The sequence below is a fragment of the Typopeltis vanoorti genome, chromosome 11 (genome assembly GCF_054136105.1).
Source record: "Typopeltis vanoorti isolate ZY-2024b chromosome 11, IOZ_Tvanoo_1.0, whole genome shotgun sequence".
Classification (NCBI taxonomy): Eukaryota; Metazoa; Arthropoda; class Arachnida; order Uropygi; family Thelyphonidae; genus Typopeltis; species Typopeltis vanoorti.
The window spans coordinates 63,287,765-63,302,476 of NC_143559.1; the positions used below are offsets into that span (position 1 = coordinate 63,287,765).

At 33.6% G+C, this 14,712-nt stretch overlaps 1 protein-coding gene across 2 annotated transcripts in view; it reads left to right on the top strand.

The window, feature by feature from the left end:
* The window catches only part of LOC150101667 (zinc transporter 6-like), a 166,407-nt gene that overhangs the window by 54,008 nt on the left and 97,687 nt on the right, over positions 1–14,712 (top strand). Inside the window, exon 6 of one of the 2 annotated variants that reach the window (XM_090400575.1) lies at positions 11,695–11,760. The exons of the other annotated variant lie outside the window; for it this stretch is intronic. Coding sequence (XP_090256701.1) covers positions 11,695–11,760 — 66 coding nt within the window. The remainder of the gene's footprint in view (positions 1–11,694; positions 11,761–14,712) is intronic. 2 annotated transcript variants of the gene reach the window in all.

Below are 14,712 nucleotides of genomic sequence, written 5' to 3' on the forward strand. Positions count from 1 at the left end.
TTATGTTATAGGGGAACTTGTTGCGAAAGAAGGAAGATGTTATACAGATTTAGAATTTATTAAACGATGTTTATTAGCTGAAAATGAACAAATATGCCCAGAAAAGAAGACTTTATTTCAAGATATCAGTTTATCTTCCAGGACTTGTACAAGGTGAGTAGAAGAAATCAGTATCAATTTATTTGAGCAGCTTAAATTTAAAGCAAAATCATTTGAGTGTTACGCTTAGGCACTGGATGAAAGTACTGAAGTAACAGACTGCGATACTATTAATTGATAACAGATTGAAGATAAATATCATCAACTAAAGCTGATGATATTTATTCAGGGCATCGATAGTGACTTTGATGTTAATGAAGAATCGACCAGTTTGTGTGGTTTAAAAGGTACTACATCCTGCAATGATTCTTTAGAATTGGACTAGATAAAAATTATATAGTGTGACAACCGATGGTGGAAGAAATATTTGTGGCTCTAACACCAGTGCATTAGGTCGAATTTGTGCGGAATTACAGAATTTAGGTTATGATAATCCAATGGTGTTCCATTGCATCATTCATCAGAAAGCACTTTGTTGCAAAATTTTATCATCAATGAAAGACATTATGGACATTGTGATATCAACTGTAAATTGCATCTGATGCAACGCTCTGAAACACTGCCAATTTCAAGAATTCTTGTTAGAAGTAGAATTGGAGTATGAGGAAGTTATCTACTACTTAGCTGTTAGATGGTTAAGCAGAGTTGCTGTGCTAAAAATATTTTTTTAATTTATGTGAAGAAATAGATATTTTCATGAGGAAACACGAAAATACTGTCCCACAACTATTGAATAAAAAGTGGATTATGTCTCTTGCATTTATGGTAGATAATACAATGTACCTTAATGAACTTAATTTGAACCTGCAGGGCCAAGGCAAATTACTAGCAGAACTGTTTTCTGGCATAAAAGCTTTTGAAGACAAACTATGTCCGTTGAAGAAACATATGATGGAAAAAATTTGTTGCAAATTTGCATCTACAGTTGAATGACAATCACAAAAGGAAATTTTTTGTTGGTACTATCGAAGATTTACAAATGGAATTTTCAACAAGATTTGTGGATTTTCATAAAAATAGCATCGAAATACAATTAAATTTTTGAACCCTTTTAATGTCGACATTAATGATGTACCAAACCAAATACAGATGGAAGTTTTGGAATTTCAACACAATGAAACATTAAAGAACGCATTTTCATTAGAAAATGTCCAAATATTTTTTTGATGCTTACCAAAAAAATTTGAAGGATTAATCAGTTTCACAAAGATGATAGTTGCATTTGGAATCACATATTGTACATTTGCAAACAAGCATTTTCTGCCATGAGTTTTAGAAAAAATAAATTTCCTTCTCGACTGACTAATGAATATTTGCATGCTTCAATTCGAATTTTCACCCCAGGTTATAAAGTGGATCTAGATAATTTGGCTGAGGGAAATCAATCACAAAAGGCACATTGATCAGGAAGACACACATATTGTGATGCACAAACTATCTTACTTTGTTTTTAGGTGATAATAATTTTTCATTGAGATTCATTTTATGCTTGTTCCTATCTTGTACTTTAAATATTTCTGTGTTTTTCAAGATTAATATCATAAAAATTGATAACTTAAGTATTTTTTTTTCAATCACTATTTTCTCTTAATTAAACGCTCACAGCCCGATTATTAAAAATAAAAGTTGAATGTGGCCCGCGAGTCTGAAAAGGTTGCCAACCCCTGGGTTAGAGTAACATTGGAGTGGAGACATTGAATAAAATAAGTGATTTTTCATCATTTTTATAGTCTCTTTAAAATTCAGTGACTTTAAATTAGAAATTCTGAAAGCAAAAATTTTGTGTGTGTGTGTGTGTGTGCTGCTCCTTTTTGACCAGCATGCACACGCTTAGAGGGAACATTGTTACTAACACATCCTTTGGTTAAAATGGTTTTGAGCTATATATGCAGCTGCTTAAGTATACTGAATAATTGCTTTCTTTGTTTTTTTTTTTAAGATAAATTTATTCAGTTAACTCGGTACCATATTCCAGATTTGCTAATTCTGTTATCTATTTCCATTTTTCATTTAGCATCTTCACTAAAAATTGTTCCTAAATAACTAAAATGTTTTACTTGTTTTGTAAATTTCCATGCAAGATGCAGCTAATGTTTTCAGTGTCTCTGCCTACATTGATAATTTTTGTAATTTATTGCCAACTTTCATACCAAATTTGTTACAGATGTTCTTCAGTTTAGTGAAGGAATCCTCTAAATACTGGATTTATTTCAGAGTATAATATTATTTGCATAAACTAAAGAGCTGAGTTGAATATCTTCAATTGGGATATCAAGTCTGATGCCACTTTCCTTCATAATGTAGTTCATACGGATGAACAACAATAAGATAAGAGACACCCTTGTCTCACACCTGATTTTGTATCAAACCATCTTCCTGTACCTCCTTCAGTTTATCTGCTGATTTACAATTCGTACATAGTATGAATATGAATTTACAATTCATACACAGATGATGTATTCCTTGATATACTATTCAATTCTCATCTTTAATTGCAGCTCTGGAAGATCATTCTTTAGCACCTTGTCATAAGCATTTTCCAGATTTACAAAACTTTTCATAATTAAATTTAATGAAATCAATACTGTGCAGAGAAATAAATAAATGCATCTACAAAACTTAAATACAGATCCATGTTATAGTCATATAATTTCTCAACTATTTGTCTTAAAGTGAAAATTTGATCCTAACATTTGGCCTGAATGTAGCTTCTTCTCCAAGTTTCCTTTCAACAGTTTTTCTTAAGTAATATAAAAATGTAAGGAAAAGTAATGGGTGGCATATTTTTCAAATATACGCACATTACTTTTCCAAAACATTCACTATGGAAATTTCTCTGTAATTCTCAGTTCATTTTTATTTTCCTTTTAATAGATGGATACTATTAAAAATCTGGAATTTGACCTTCTGACCTGGCCTTCTGAATTATTGTGCAGCCACTTGTAAATCTTATACCTCTATATTTGAGCATCCTCATTGAATATCATCTACTCCAGCTGTCTTTTCACATTTCAGATTTTTAATGTATTTTTCTACCCAAAGTATTGATATGTACTCTTGATGCATCTTGCTTGCATATTTTCTGTTACAGTTATGTCACTCTTGTTTTGTTAGCAGACTTTCAAATTTAAAATTTTTAAAGTAATTACTCCAGACATCGAGAATATCTTTTTCAAAAGTTTTCATCTTTAATGGTACCTCTGATGTTACTATAAAACCATGATTACTATAGTAATAAACTTTAATGAAAGCACAGATATTTCAAACTGAAAATTTCGCACACTGATGAAACAGGACATCATCAGTGTGTGGAAATAACAAGCAATTCAATGAACAGGAATACTGGGTAAAATACAACAACCATTTAAAAACAGTTTATGCATGCTAGAAAAAATAATATTTTTTTTTATTATTATTTTTTTAAGATGAGAATCTCTCATACTTTTTTTTTAGGGGGGGAGAATCATTCAGGTTATGATGGTGTAAAAAGACTTCACCACTTTCTTTGAAAAAAGCATTCATATTTAGCTCGTCTTCTTCATAGAAGCAGTTTTATGTCCCATAGGATGTTGCATTTAGTATTAATACTATGCTATGCCAGACCAAACTTGAAGTTTGAAGTATTCAAAGTAGTATTGATATTCATTAATTATTTTTCCACAGAATGGTCTGTCTGCCCAAAGTATGTCAAATAACATTCACAAGGGATCTGGTAAACACCAACTAAAGATGAGACAATAGTTTGTCTTTTGTAGATGGTAACAGGTGAGAAATTTTGTTAATAGGAAAATTTGAAATTGGTGAAACTTCTTCAGAATTCTACCAATAGGTTCAGAGATGCCACAAATATAAAGGATTGGAATCCTGTAGTCTCTCAACGAATCCTTATGTATTGAATGTAGGAATCAGTTATCTGTTGGATTTTATGAGGATTGTAACCATTTAATTCCTTTAACGTTTTGATAGTGAGAAGTTCAGATAGTTTTGTAAGCCTCAGGAAGTGGAGCAAACATTATGCTTAATGACTTTACCAGTTTTTCATATAGAAGATATCTTGTTTTCTGTGGGAAGTTTTCAGTATTTAGACCACATTATAATATAAAGAAAGAGGTTAATAAAAATAAGCAATTAAAACCCAACAAGTTTTGTAAGTTGTAAGACATACATCGTCAGTGGTAGTGGTACATAAAAGTTTTACACAACAAAAGGCCGGCCTGGTTGGCCAAGTGGTTGGATATCCACACTCCAGCCAAAAGGTTTCTGGTTTGAATCCTGCCGTGGACATGGGTGTTTGTGATAGTGTGTGAAAATATTAGTGGTGGTGGACAGTACATGCTGTTGGTGCCCTCCCTCGATGAGTCTTTGGACTCATCGAGGGAGGGCACCAACAGCATGTACTGTCCACCACCACTAATATTTCACCTACTCTATAACCAGTGGTGAGCTATAAGGGGCTCGTGGGGGCTCACCCGAGCCCTTTGTTAAATTTTTCTCAAATTTGCGAGCCCCTTGTTCTTGTTTACTTTTTTATTTTTTTCAAAAAAAAGAAGAAAAAACAATTTTTTAAAATATATTAAGCGAAAAACTCATACGGACCTAACAAAGTGATTTTATTAAATAAAATATTATAGTTACTGTTACTACCATTTTACAAATAAGAATTCACTTTGGTAATCGCATATAAATAAATAGGACTATAAAATAATTCCCCTTGATTGGTACTGTTGATTATCACTTGAAGTCTAAAAACAGAAGAGAAATATAACTTACTTCAATATTATTGTGTTTAGATAATATTTATTTATTATTTATAGATTGTTTGTTATAAAAAATATGGACTATTTCATATGTGCGATTAAAAAATATTTTATTCTTATATTTTGATAGTTAAAAAATGTTTTTCTTATGTAAGATAAATTAACACAGATGATTGTGTGCAAATATTTCATGTTTAGATTATGAGCGATATGTTTAAAAATGATAGCCTTTTCAGGTTGATTGTCCCCTCATACTTTTTGATTGGCATTTGTACACAAGCTGTATTAATAAATGTTTTTGTGTGAAATGCGGCTTTTTTTTTTTTTTTCTCGACGATGAGAGCCCTTTGTTAAAATTTCCATAGCTCACCACTGTCTACAACTCTGTCTCCACCACTCAATGAGTCTTTGGACTCCTTGGAGGTGTCACATAATAATAAACTATTAAAAATAATAAGACATTAGATGTTTTGATAACTTCACAGTTGTTAAATATAATTCATAAACCAGAATACAAATGATAAATTTGTTACTGTTTTGGTTTCGTAATAGCAGTGCTAGTTGTTGCTATTACTATTTGCGATATCACACGTGTTATATTCTAGGTCAGTGGCAGTTAACCTTTTGATGAAAGCAAACTATTCTTGATGTAAAAATTAAGCTTTGATTTTTATTGCATTGTGTAGGGATCCTAAGCATTAAATTTTCTTGCGAAGCATTTATGATCAATATATGACATTTTTAGAAATTGTTAATTCTTGACCACAAAGATTAATGAAAATTAATTATTAATTACCAACTAGTTTCGCTAGCTTGTGCTGTCGGCCTCATCAGGGTACAATCAGGAAAGCAGAGAAACAAAAATTACAAGCTAAACGTTAACTGACAATTCTATTTCAATAACAAAATAGTAGTGCATGTGAAACAATATGCGTGTCGCGGATACATGATTTACTTGTTGAGATGCATTTTGTAGTTTGCACTGAAGTTCATTTCTTGTGTGTTTAATTGATCTAATTAAAGTCTTCCATATATCTGGTAGGATTAAACCTTGGTTCCTGTTGAGGTTATTTGGGGAACGGGCGACTGTAGCTGCTACTTTGAAGATTCTGGAACGGTAGTTTTCTTCTATATATGGCATAAGACTTTTATTCCATTCAATAATGAGGTTAGTTGTAGAGAAGTGGGAAGAAAGGGCAGAAATATCTTGTCTGTTGTTTCTAACATAGCTGATGTGTTCCTTTTGTCTTACTTCGAAGCTTCTAGATGTCTGACCAATGTAACTTAGACCACAGGAACAAGGGATGTTATAAACTCCTGCATGTTTGTAGAAAGGACTGAAATCTTTTGGTGATCTTAGAAATTTCTGGATAGTTTCAACTGGTTTGAAGGTCACTAATATTGTGTGGTTTTAGGAGGCGAGCTAGTATTTTGGAGATGGTACCAACTTATGGAATAGTTATAGTAGTTATATATAGGGTGTCATCACGTTGTCTTTGTGGTATATCAGAGAAGAGAATCTTGTTAACAAGTCCTCTAGGGTAGCCATTTAGGAGTACATCGTTTGATATTTTATTTAATTCTTCTTATAGATCATTATGGTCTGTAGTGAATTGTATAGCTCTTTTCTTTAGCATATGAATAATGCTTAGTTTTTGGGAGATGTGCTGTGATGAGCTAAAGTTTAGATAACGTATTTGTTGGTTTTCTATAAACTGATAAGTTGACACTATTATTTTCTTTTTTTTTTATTATGATGTCTAGGAATGGTGGTAGTTTGTCCTTTTCAAGATCTAGTGTGAATTTGATAGTATGGAGGAACATATTGATTTTGTTTAGGTAATCTAATAGCTCTTCCTTTTTGTGGTTCCAAATGATAAAGATGTCATCAACAAATCTGAACCATGCCTTAGGTTTTGGATTAATTTGAGATAAGATTTTACTTTCAAGATCTTCCATAAATAAGTCAGCATGAGAAGGTAAGAGGGGGCTGCCCATGGTTAATCTGTTTAATTGTTTGTAAATTGTTTTCTTCCATACAAAATAGTTAGAAGATAGACAGTGGCTAAGCAATGAAGAGACGTCTTGTGGGAATAAATTGTCTAAGTTGTTGATAACTTCAACCACTGGAATGTTGGTAAACAGGGAAGTGACATCAAGGCTGGCAAGTATATCATTTTCAGAGGTAGAGATGTTTTTTAATTTTTCTATAAAATGTTGAGAGTTTTTAATATAAGTATCTGAATTATGGATGTGTTATTGTAGAATTTTAGTACAATGGGTTAGTAGATATTTTGACAGTAAATACGTTGGAGAGTTGATTCCATCCACTATTGGGCATAATGGAGAGCCATCCTTATGTACTTTTGGAACGTTGTATAGTCTAGGAGTTAGAGGATGCATAGATTTTAACTTTTTAATTAGATCTGTATGCCAGTTTGTCATCTGAAAATAATTCATTGGTATCGTTATGGTTTTTTAACGTAGGATCTATGTTAAGTACATTATAGACAGATGTATCTGATAAAAGATTGATGAGTTTGTCTTCATAATCTTTTTTGTGTTATACCACAAAGACAACCTGATGACACCCAATATATAACTACTATAACTATTCCATACGTTGGTACCATCTCCAAAAAACTAGCTCGCCTCCTAAAACCACACAATATTGGTGACCTTCAAACCAGTTGAAACTATCCAGAAATTTCTAAGCTCACCAAAAGATTTCAATCCTTTCTACAAACATACAGGAGTTTATAACATCCCTTGTTCCTGTGGTCTAAATTACATTGGTCAGACATCTAGAAGCTTCGAAGTGAGACAAAAGGAACACATCAGCTATGTTAGAAACAACTGACAACTTCCTCTATGTGTTCAGACGACAACCAAGAATAGTCGAAATGGACCGCACCCCGTCAACCCCCTTTCACCTCTTCCCACCTTACATAAATATAAAAAACGCTCCGCCCATCCCTTATAATATATATGTATATATATATGTTGTTCAAATAAACCTGGGTTTTTCCATTTGTATTTCAATTCTCCCACTTGCCCCCCCCACACACACACACAATAGTTTGGACAATGCTGAAAGAAGAAAAGCCACAGCACCCAGAAAAAGGTATGTACAAATTTCTTGTCTTCTATGCAACATATATTTATTGGTAAATATACATCTACAATGCCCTAAGAATCCGTGAGTAAAAAGCCAATGACATTTAAACTGGGGCACTCCTAAACAGAAGCAGGCAAAATAGCCGTAAATGTAATAGTTTGTTAAGAGGAGTAACATGGGAGTTTTCCCAGAAATAATATCCATAACAGACAAGATATTTCTGGCCTTCCTTCCCACTTCTCTACAACCAACCACATTATTGAATGGAATAAAAGTCTTATGCCATATATATATATAGAAGAAAACTACCGTTCCAGAATCTTCAAAGAAGCAGCTACAGTCACCTGTTCCACAAATAACCTCAACAGGGACCAAGGTTTAATCCTACCAGATATATGGAAGACTTTAATTAGATCAATAAACACACAAGAAATGAACTTCAGTGCAAACTACAAAATGCATCTCAACAAGTAAATCATGTATCTGCGACACGCATATTGTTTCACCTACACTACTATTTTTGTTATTGAAATAGAACTGTCAGTTAACATTTAGCTTGTAATTTTCATTTCTTTGCTTTCCTGATTGTACCCTGATGAAGCCAACAGCACAAGCCGGCAAAACTAGTTGGTAATTAATTAGTTATTCATCTACACTTGACCAATATATGTAAATAATGGTTAATTTTCTTATGACATTTTTGTTTGTTGCCAAAGTTAGTTGATGGGCCAGTAGTGGTTGTGTGGAAGAATGCCAGGCCTGATTTATGCTCTCTTCTTTTTTCAATTTCTTTTATCTGTTCAGACATTTGGATCTATCTCTCAGCTTTCCTGTCTGGCCTACATAACAAATGCCACAAGAGCAATGAATCTCATAGATGCCTGATTTTTTCTTGGGGTGATGAAGATTTTGGTGGATGTAGGAATCTTGGTATTTTCGATAAAGGTAAATAAGCCACTTTAACGTTGCACTTGTGGAGCATTGCAGCCACTTTGTCTGTGATATTCTTGATTTAAGGCGTGATTGTATTCTTGGAATCTTGTTTAAGTAAGGGAGTTGTGCAATGTATTAAGAATTTTTCTGATCTTCTTGGATTTAAAAACCATTAAGTGTGAGGTTCTGTTTCAGGTAGTGCAGTTCAGTCCTTTTAATTGATGTGCTTGATATATTATATGCCCTGTCTCATAAAGTTAAGTATGCCTATCTTTTGTAATGGATGGTGGTGGTGGTGTGAAGAAACATTTAAAAATCTTCTCGTTGTGGGGTTTTCTGTATATGGAAAAAGATAACCTTTTTTTCCATCATTTACTTCAACAACGATATCAAGGAATGGTCATTTTTGTGCTGTTCTAGTTCAAGAGTGAATTTTATATTGGGATCCAAGTTGTTTAGGTAATCTTTGAAAGCAATCAGTCATCCACTGTTCTTACGAGACAGGGCATACAACATATCAAGCATGTCAGTTAAAAGGAATGAAGAACTGCACTACCTGAAACAGAACCTCACACTTAATGGTTTTGAACACAAGATGATCAGAAAAATTCTTAATACATATCCTGCAACTCCCTTACTTCAAGACAAGATTTCAAAAATGCAATCATGCTGCCTTAAATCAAGAATGTCACAAAGTGGCTGTGATGCACCTCGAGTGCAATTTTAAAGGGTGGCTTTTTTACCTTTACAGAAAAGGAAGGTCGAGAGAGATCTGCATGTCTGAACACATAAAAGACATTGAAAAAAGAAGAGAGCATAAATCAGGCATAAACCATTACTGGCCATCAACTACTTTGGCAACAAGCAAAAATGTCATATATTGATCATAACTGTTTTACAAGAAAATTTAAAGAACCCTCGCAAATGTTTAGGATCCCTACACAATGTAATAAAAATCAAGGCTTAATTTTACATCAAGAATAGCCTGCTTTCATCAAAAATTTAAGTGCCATGGACCTAGGATATAACACTTGATAGCAACAACTAGCACTGTTGTTCCAACACCCATACAGTAACGAATTTAATATTTGTATTTTGGTTTATGAATTATATTTAACAGTTTTGAAGTTATCAAAAACATCTAATATGTCTAATTCATTTTTAATAATCTTTCTATTATTATTATGTGACACCTTCAAGGAGTCCAAAGCCTCATTGAGGTAAGGCACCTACTCTACAACTCTCTGTCTCCACCACAATCCACCAATTCCATGTACTGCCTACCACCACCACCACTAGTATTTTCAAAGACAATCACAAACACCCATGCCCACAGCAGAATTTGAACCTGCAGCCTTTTGGCTGGAATGCAGATACGCTAACCACTTGGCTAACCAGGCTGGTCTTTTGTTGTGTAAAACTTTTATGTACCAGTACCCCCTGATGATGTAAGTCTTACGACTTACGAAACTTGTCAGGTTTTAATCGGTTATTTTTATCAAACTCTTTATTTATATTATAATGCAGTCTCAATACTGAAAACTTCCCACAGAACTGCGGAACCACAGAAACTTACTTTTATGTTTATATCTTGTTTTCATCCATTCATCCCTAACTCTCTCTTTGCTTTTGTTATGTCAGTGACATTTTTGCTGTTTGGCTCCATTCTGAAAACAAACATACCACCTTCCTACATCAAGTCAATAGCCTTTACCCACATATTGAATTCACCATGGGAAAAGAAAATGCTGGTGATTTACCATTCTTGGATAATCTTCCTACGTATGGAGCCATGCATAGGTCATGTCTAAGTAATAAAGCACATAATGTTTGATCCCCTCCGTCAGGTTTACAACAAGAACTTCTCACTTTCAAAACTTTAATCCAATTAAATGGTTACAATCCTCATCAGATTCAACTGATCATTGATTCCTATGTTCCAACACCTAATGATTCTTCAATAAGCTGGCTTCCAAGCCCTTATATTTCTGGCATCTCTGAACTATTGGTAAATTTTGAAGAAGTTTCACTGTAATCCTTCCTATTTTTCTATCAACAAAATATCTGATCCGCCACCATCTACAAATGACAAACTGTTGCCTCTGTCTTAAGCTGGGCTTACTAGATCTCTTGTGAATTTAATTTGACATATTTTGGGCAAACAGGTCATTCTTTGGAAAAAAGAATTAATGAACATTAGCACTACATTGAATACCTGAAACCTCAAAAGTCTGGTCTGCCACGCTATAGTATTGGTACTAAACACAGTAGCTTGTGGCTGTGGGACTAAACTTGTCTTTCTCCATAGAAGCAGTTTTAAATGTGAATGTCTTTTCAAAGAAAGTTGTGAAGCCTTTTATAAACCAGCTTAACCTGAATTGGAATGATTGTCTTTCTTTCTTTCTCCCAAAAGTTTGAGAAATTCTCATGTTAGGTAAATATCAGAATTTTTTTTCCCTTTTTTATTATTATTTTTCTAGCACATAGCAACTATTTATAATTAGTTAACCAATTGTTTTATTGACTTTGTATTCCTATTCTTTGAATTGCTTGTTATTTCCACATCTCTACTTTTCATTAAAGTTTTTGTTTCACATTTACCATCTCTTATTCCTTTTACAGTATACTTCTTGTGGCTGTTTAAGCCTCCAAAACTTGCTGAGAAATCAGTGGTGTAGCTGTACTTTTAGAATTGAAATTATAGTGTTATGCTATGCATATATGAAATGTAACTATTATGTCATAAATGTTATCTTTGTTGTTTAAATTGATTTTCTCTTTTTCCAGCCTTGCCACATGTTTGCTAAGCTTATGGGTAGAGCAGCAAAAACCAAATCAGTTATTCACATTTGGGTATGTTGCATATTTGATCATAGCATGTTGTTTTGCCTTTGTTCTTTATCAATTTAATGAACTAAAGGACCTTTCTATCAATTTATCTTTATTTAGAAATAATTGATGCCATTCTTGTTATTTCAGTTTTTTTTTTTTTTTTTGTTAGTTTGAGTAGTTATTTTTCTCTCTCAAAAAAAAGAGTTTTGCAATCTGTTTAAGGACAACTGCAATAATGTAAAACATTTGTTTTTTCTTTTTATTATCCTTAAATAGTCAAATGTTTTTTAGTCTATGCTGATAAAGAATAAACTGAATTATTTTCTGTTATGAAATATTTTACAAAGTAGATGATAACTGAAAATTTCACTAAATACAGTCAAGTACTTTTTTATTTTTAATAACCTACCAGTTGTCTTTTAAACCAAAACAAAGTGCTTTATTATAGGTTTCTTACATTTGCTTAATTTGTTACCTACAAAAACACTTCATTTATACACCCTCTTTCCATAAAGAAACTGAACTTTTTTTTTTGAAAATAGAAGAAACTAGTGGTGCCACCTGTTGTACCTTTTTGATCTCAAAAGCTCTAACCTTCATTAGTGTTGTGTCAACTGTTATGACATTTGTTTCATTAGAAACCAAGTTATAGTGCCAAGAATGGCAGTGTTTTTGACGAATGGCGGAAAATGAGTTTCAAACAGAGAGCTGTGATTGACTTTTGGGTTAAACTTCGTAAAAGTTTTACCGCAATGCTTCAAAAAGCATACAGTGAAGAATGCTTATCCCGTACTCAAGTTTACAAGTGGTTTAAGGATTTCAAAGTGGTCGTGGGATGCTTGAGGACGACGAAAATCCGGGCCATCCAAAAACTGGTCTGAGCGAAGTTAACATTCAAAAAGTTCATGATTTCATCAAAGAAATGTATCGAATTGAACACTGCAAGGACCTCATTAAAATTGCTCGTAAGGACTCAGACTTCCTTGAAACGATCGTTACTGGTGACGAAACTTCGTGTTTTGAGTATGAGCCCGAAACAAAGCGCAGGAGTGCTGAGTGGAGACCACCAGAAGAGGGGCATCCAAAAAAAAAAAAAAAGGTCGCTTGGAGAAGTCAAAAGTAAAGACAATGCTGATTTGTTTCTACGATTCCAAGGGCATTATCCACAAAGAATTCATTCCGCCTGGCCAAACGATCAATGGTGAGTTTTATCTCGAAGTTTTGAAGCGATTGATAGCAAGAATTCGTTGCGTATGGCATGAATATCGTGATGCAGGCAGCTGGTCACTTTTGCACGATAATGCACCATCTCATCGTTCGAACATTGTGAAACAGTTTTTGAGCAAAAACCAAGTTTGTGTGTTGGATCACTTGCCGTATTCACCTGATTTAGCACCCTGTGACTTCTCTTATCCCGACTTCATTTGCCGATGAATGAAAAGTGATACGACACCATCGAAAACATTCAAGCGGCAGTAACCACGACCCTAAAAACCGATATAAAAAACTCATTAAACTCATTTGACCATGCCAAATGTATTGAAGCTGAGGGAGAGTAAATTGATTGAAATAAATGATTTGAATAATTATAATTGGCCTGTGTTTTATTTTCTATCAAAAGTTTGGTTTCTTTTTGCACAGATTTCTGACCCAGCTCTCAGATCCATAAGTTAAAACTGGTTTGAACACTGTCTTGTATACAGCTAATTTAGTGTTCCGACTAATTTCTTTCTTATTCCATATGAATTTATTCAATTGACTTCCCACATACCAGCTTTGCTGATTCTGTTGTTTATTTCTATATTTAATTTACCATCTTCAGTAAAAATCATGCCTGAAATGTTTTACTTGTTCCACAGGTTCTCCATTCACAACACAGTTGACATTTTCAATGATTTAAACAATTTTTATTGCTGACCTTCATACCATATCTATTACAACATAAAGCAAAGAGCTGACATTAACATCTCCAATTTTGATATCATGTTTAATACCACTTTCCTTCATAATGTACATCCTTGTCTCACACCAGATTTAACATTAAACCATCTTCCTGTACTTCCTTCAATTCTAACTGCTGACTTACAACTCAAATAAAGACTAAGTATTGCTTGATATAATGCCCCATTGACGCCATATAACTGTAGCGTATGGAATAGCTTCTCTCTTGGCACCTTGTCATATGCCTTTTCCAAATCGACAAAACTTAAATAAAGATCTCTGTTATATTCCCATGCTTTCTCGACTATTTGTCGTAAAATGAAGATCTGATCCTGACAGCCTCTATTTGGCCTGAATCCAGTTTGTTCTTCACCAAGCTTTTCTTCCACAATTCTTCTCAACCGTTTCTCAAGTATGCTTGCATAGATCTTGCCAGGAACACTCAGTAGGGAAATACCTCTGTAATTCTCACATTCAGTTTTATTTCCCTTTTTATATATGGGTACTATGTGAGCTCTACTCCAATCATCGGGAATTCGTCCCTCTGTCCAGCCTTTCTGAACTATGCAGTGCAGCCACTGTAAGATTCTTATATCAAAATACTTTAGCATTTCTGTTCGAATATCATCTACTCCTGCTGCCTTTCCACATTTCAAGCCTTTGATGGCTTTTTCTACTTCAAATATGGATATGTATTCCTGACTGCATGCCTGGTCATTGTTTTTTACCACTGTGCTGTCATCACTGCTTGTTTCATTTAGTAGTTTTTCAAAGTATTATTCCATACTTCAAGGATATCTTTTTCTCCCGTTTTCATGTCACCTTTATCATCTCTAACTCCTTTTGCAGCACTCTTTCCTCCATTCCTAAGCTTCTTCAACAACCTCCAGAATATTTTGCTACCTTCTTGATATTTATTTTCTATATTCTTGCCAAAGTCTCCCCCCATGACTTTTGTTTAGCTAGTTTTACACAGTGTTTAGCATTCTTGCATTTGTCTCTGTATTCTCTAAGAGCACAAGCTGACTTATT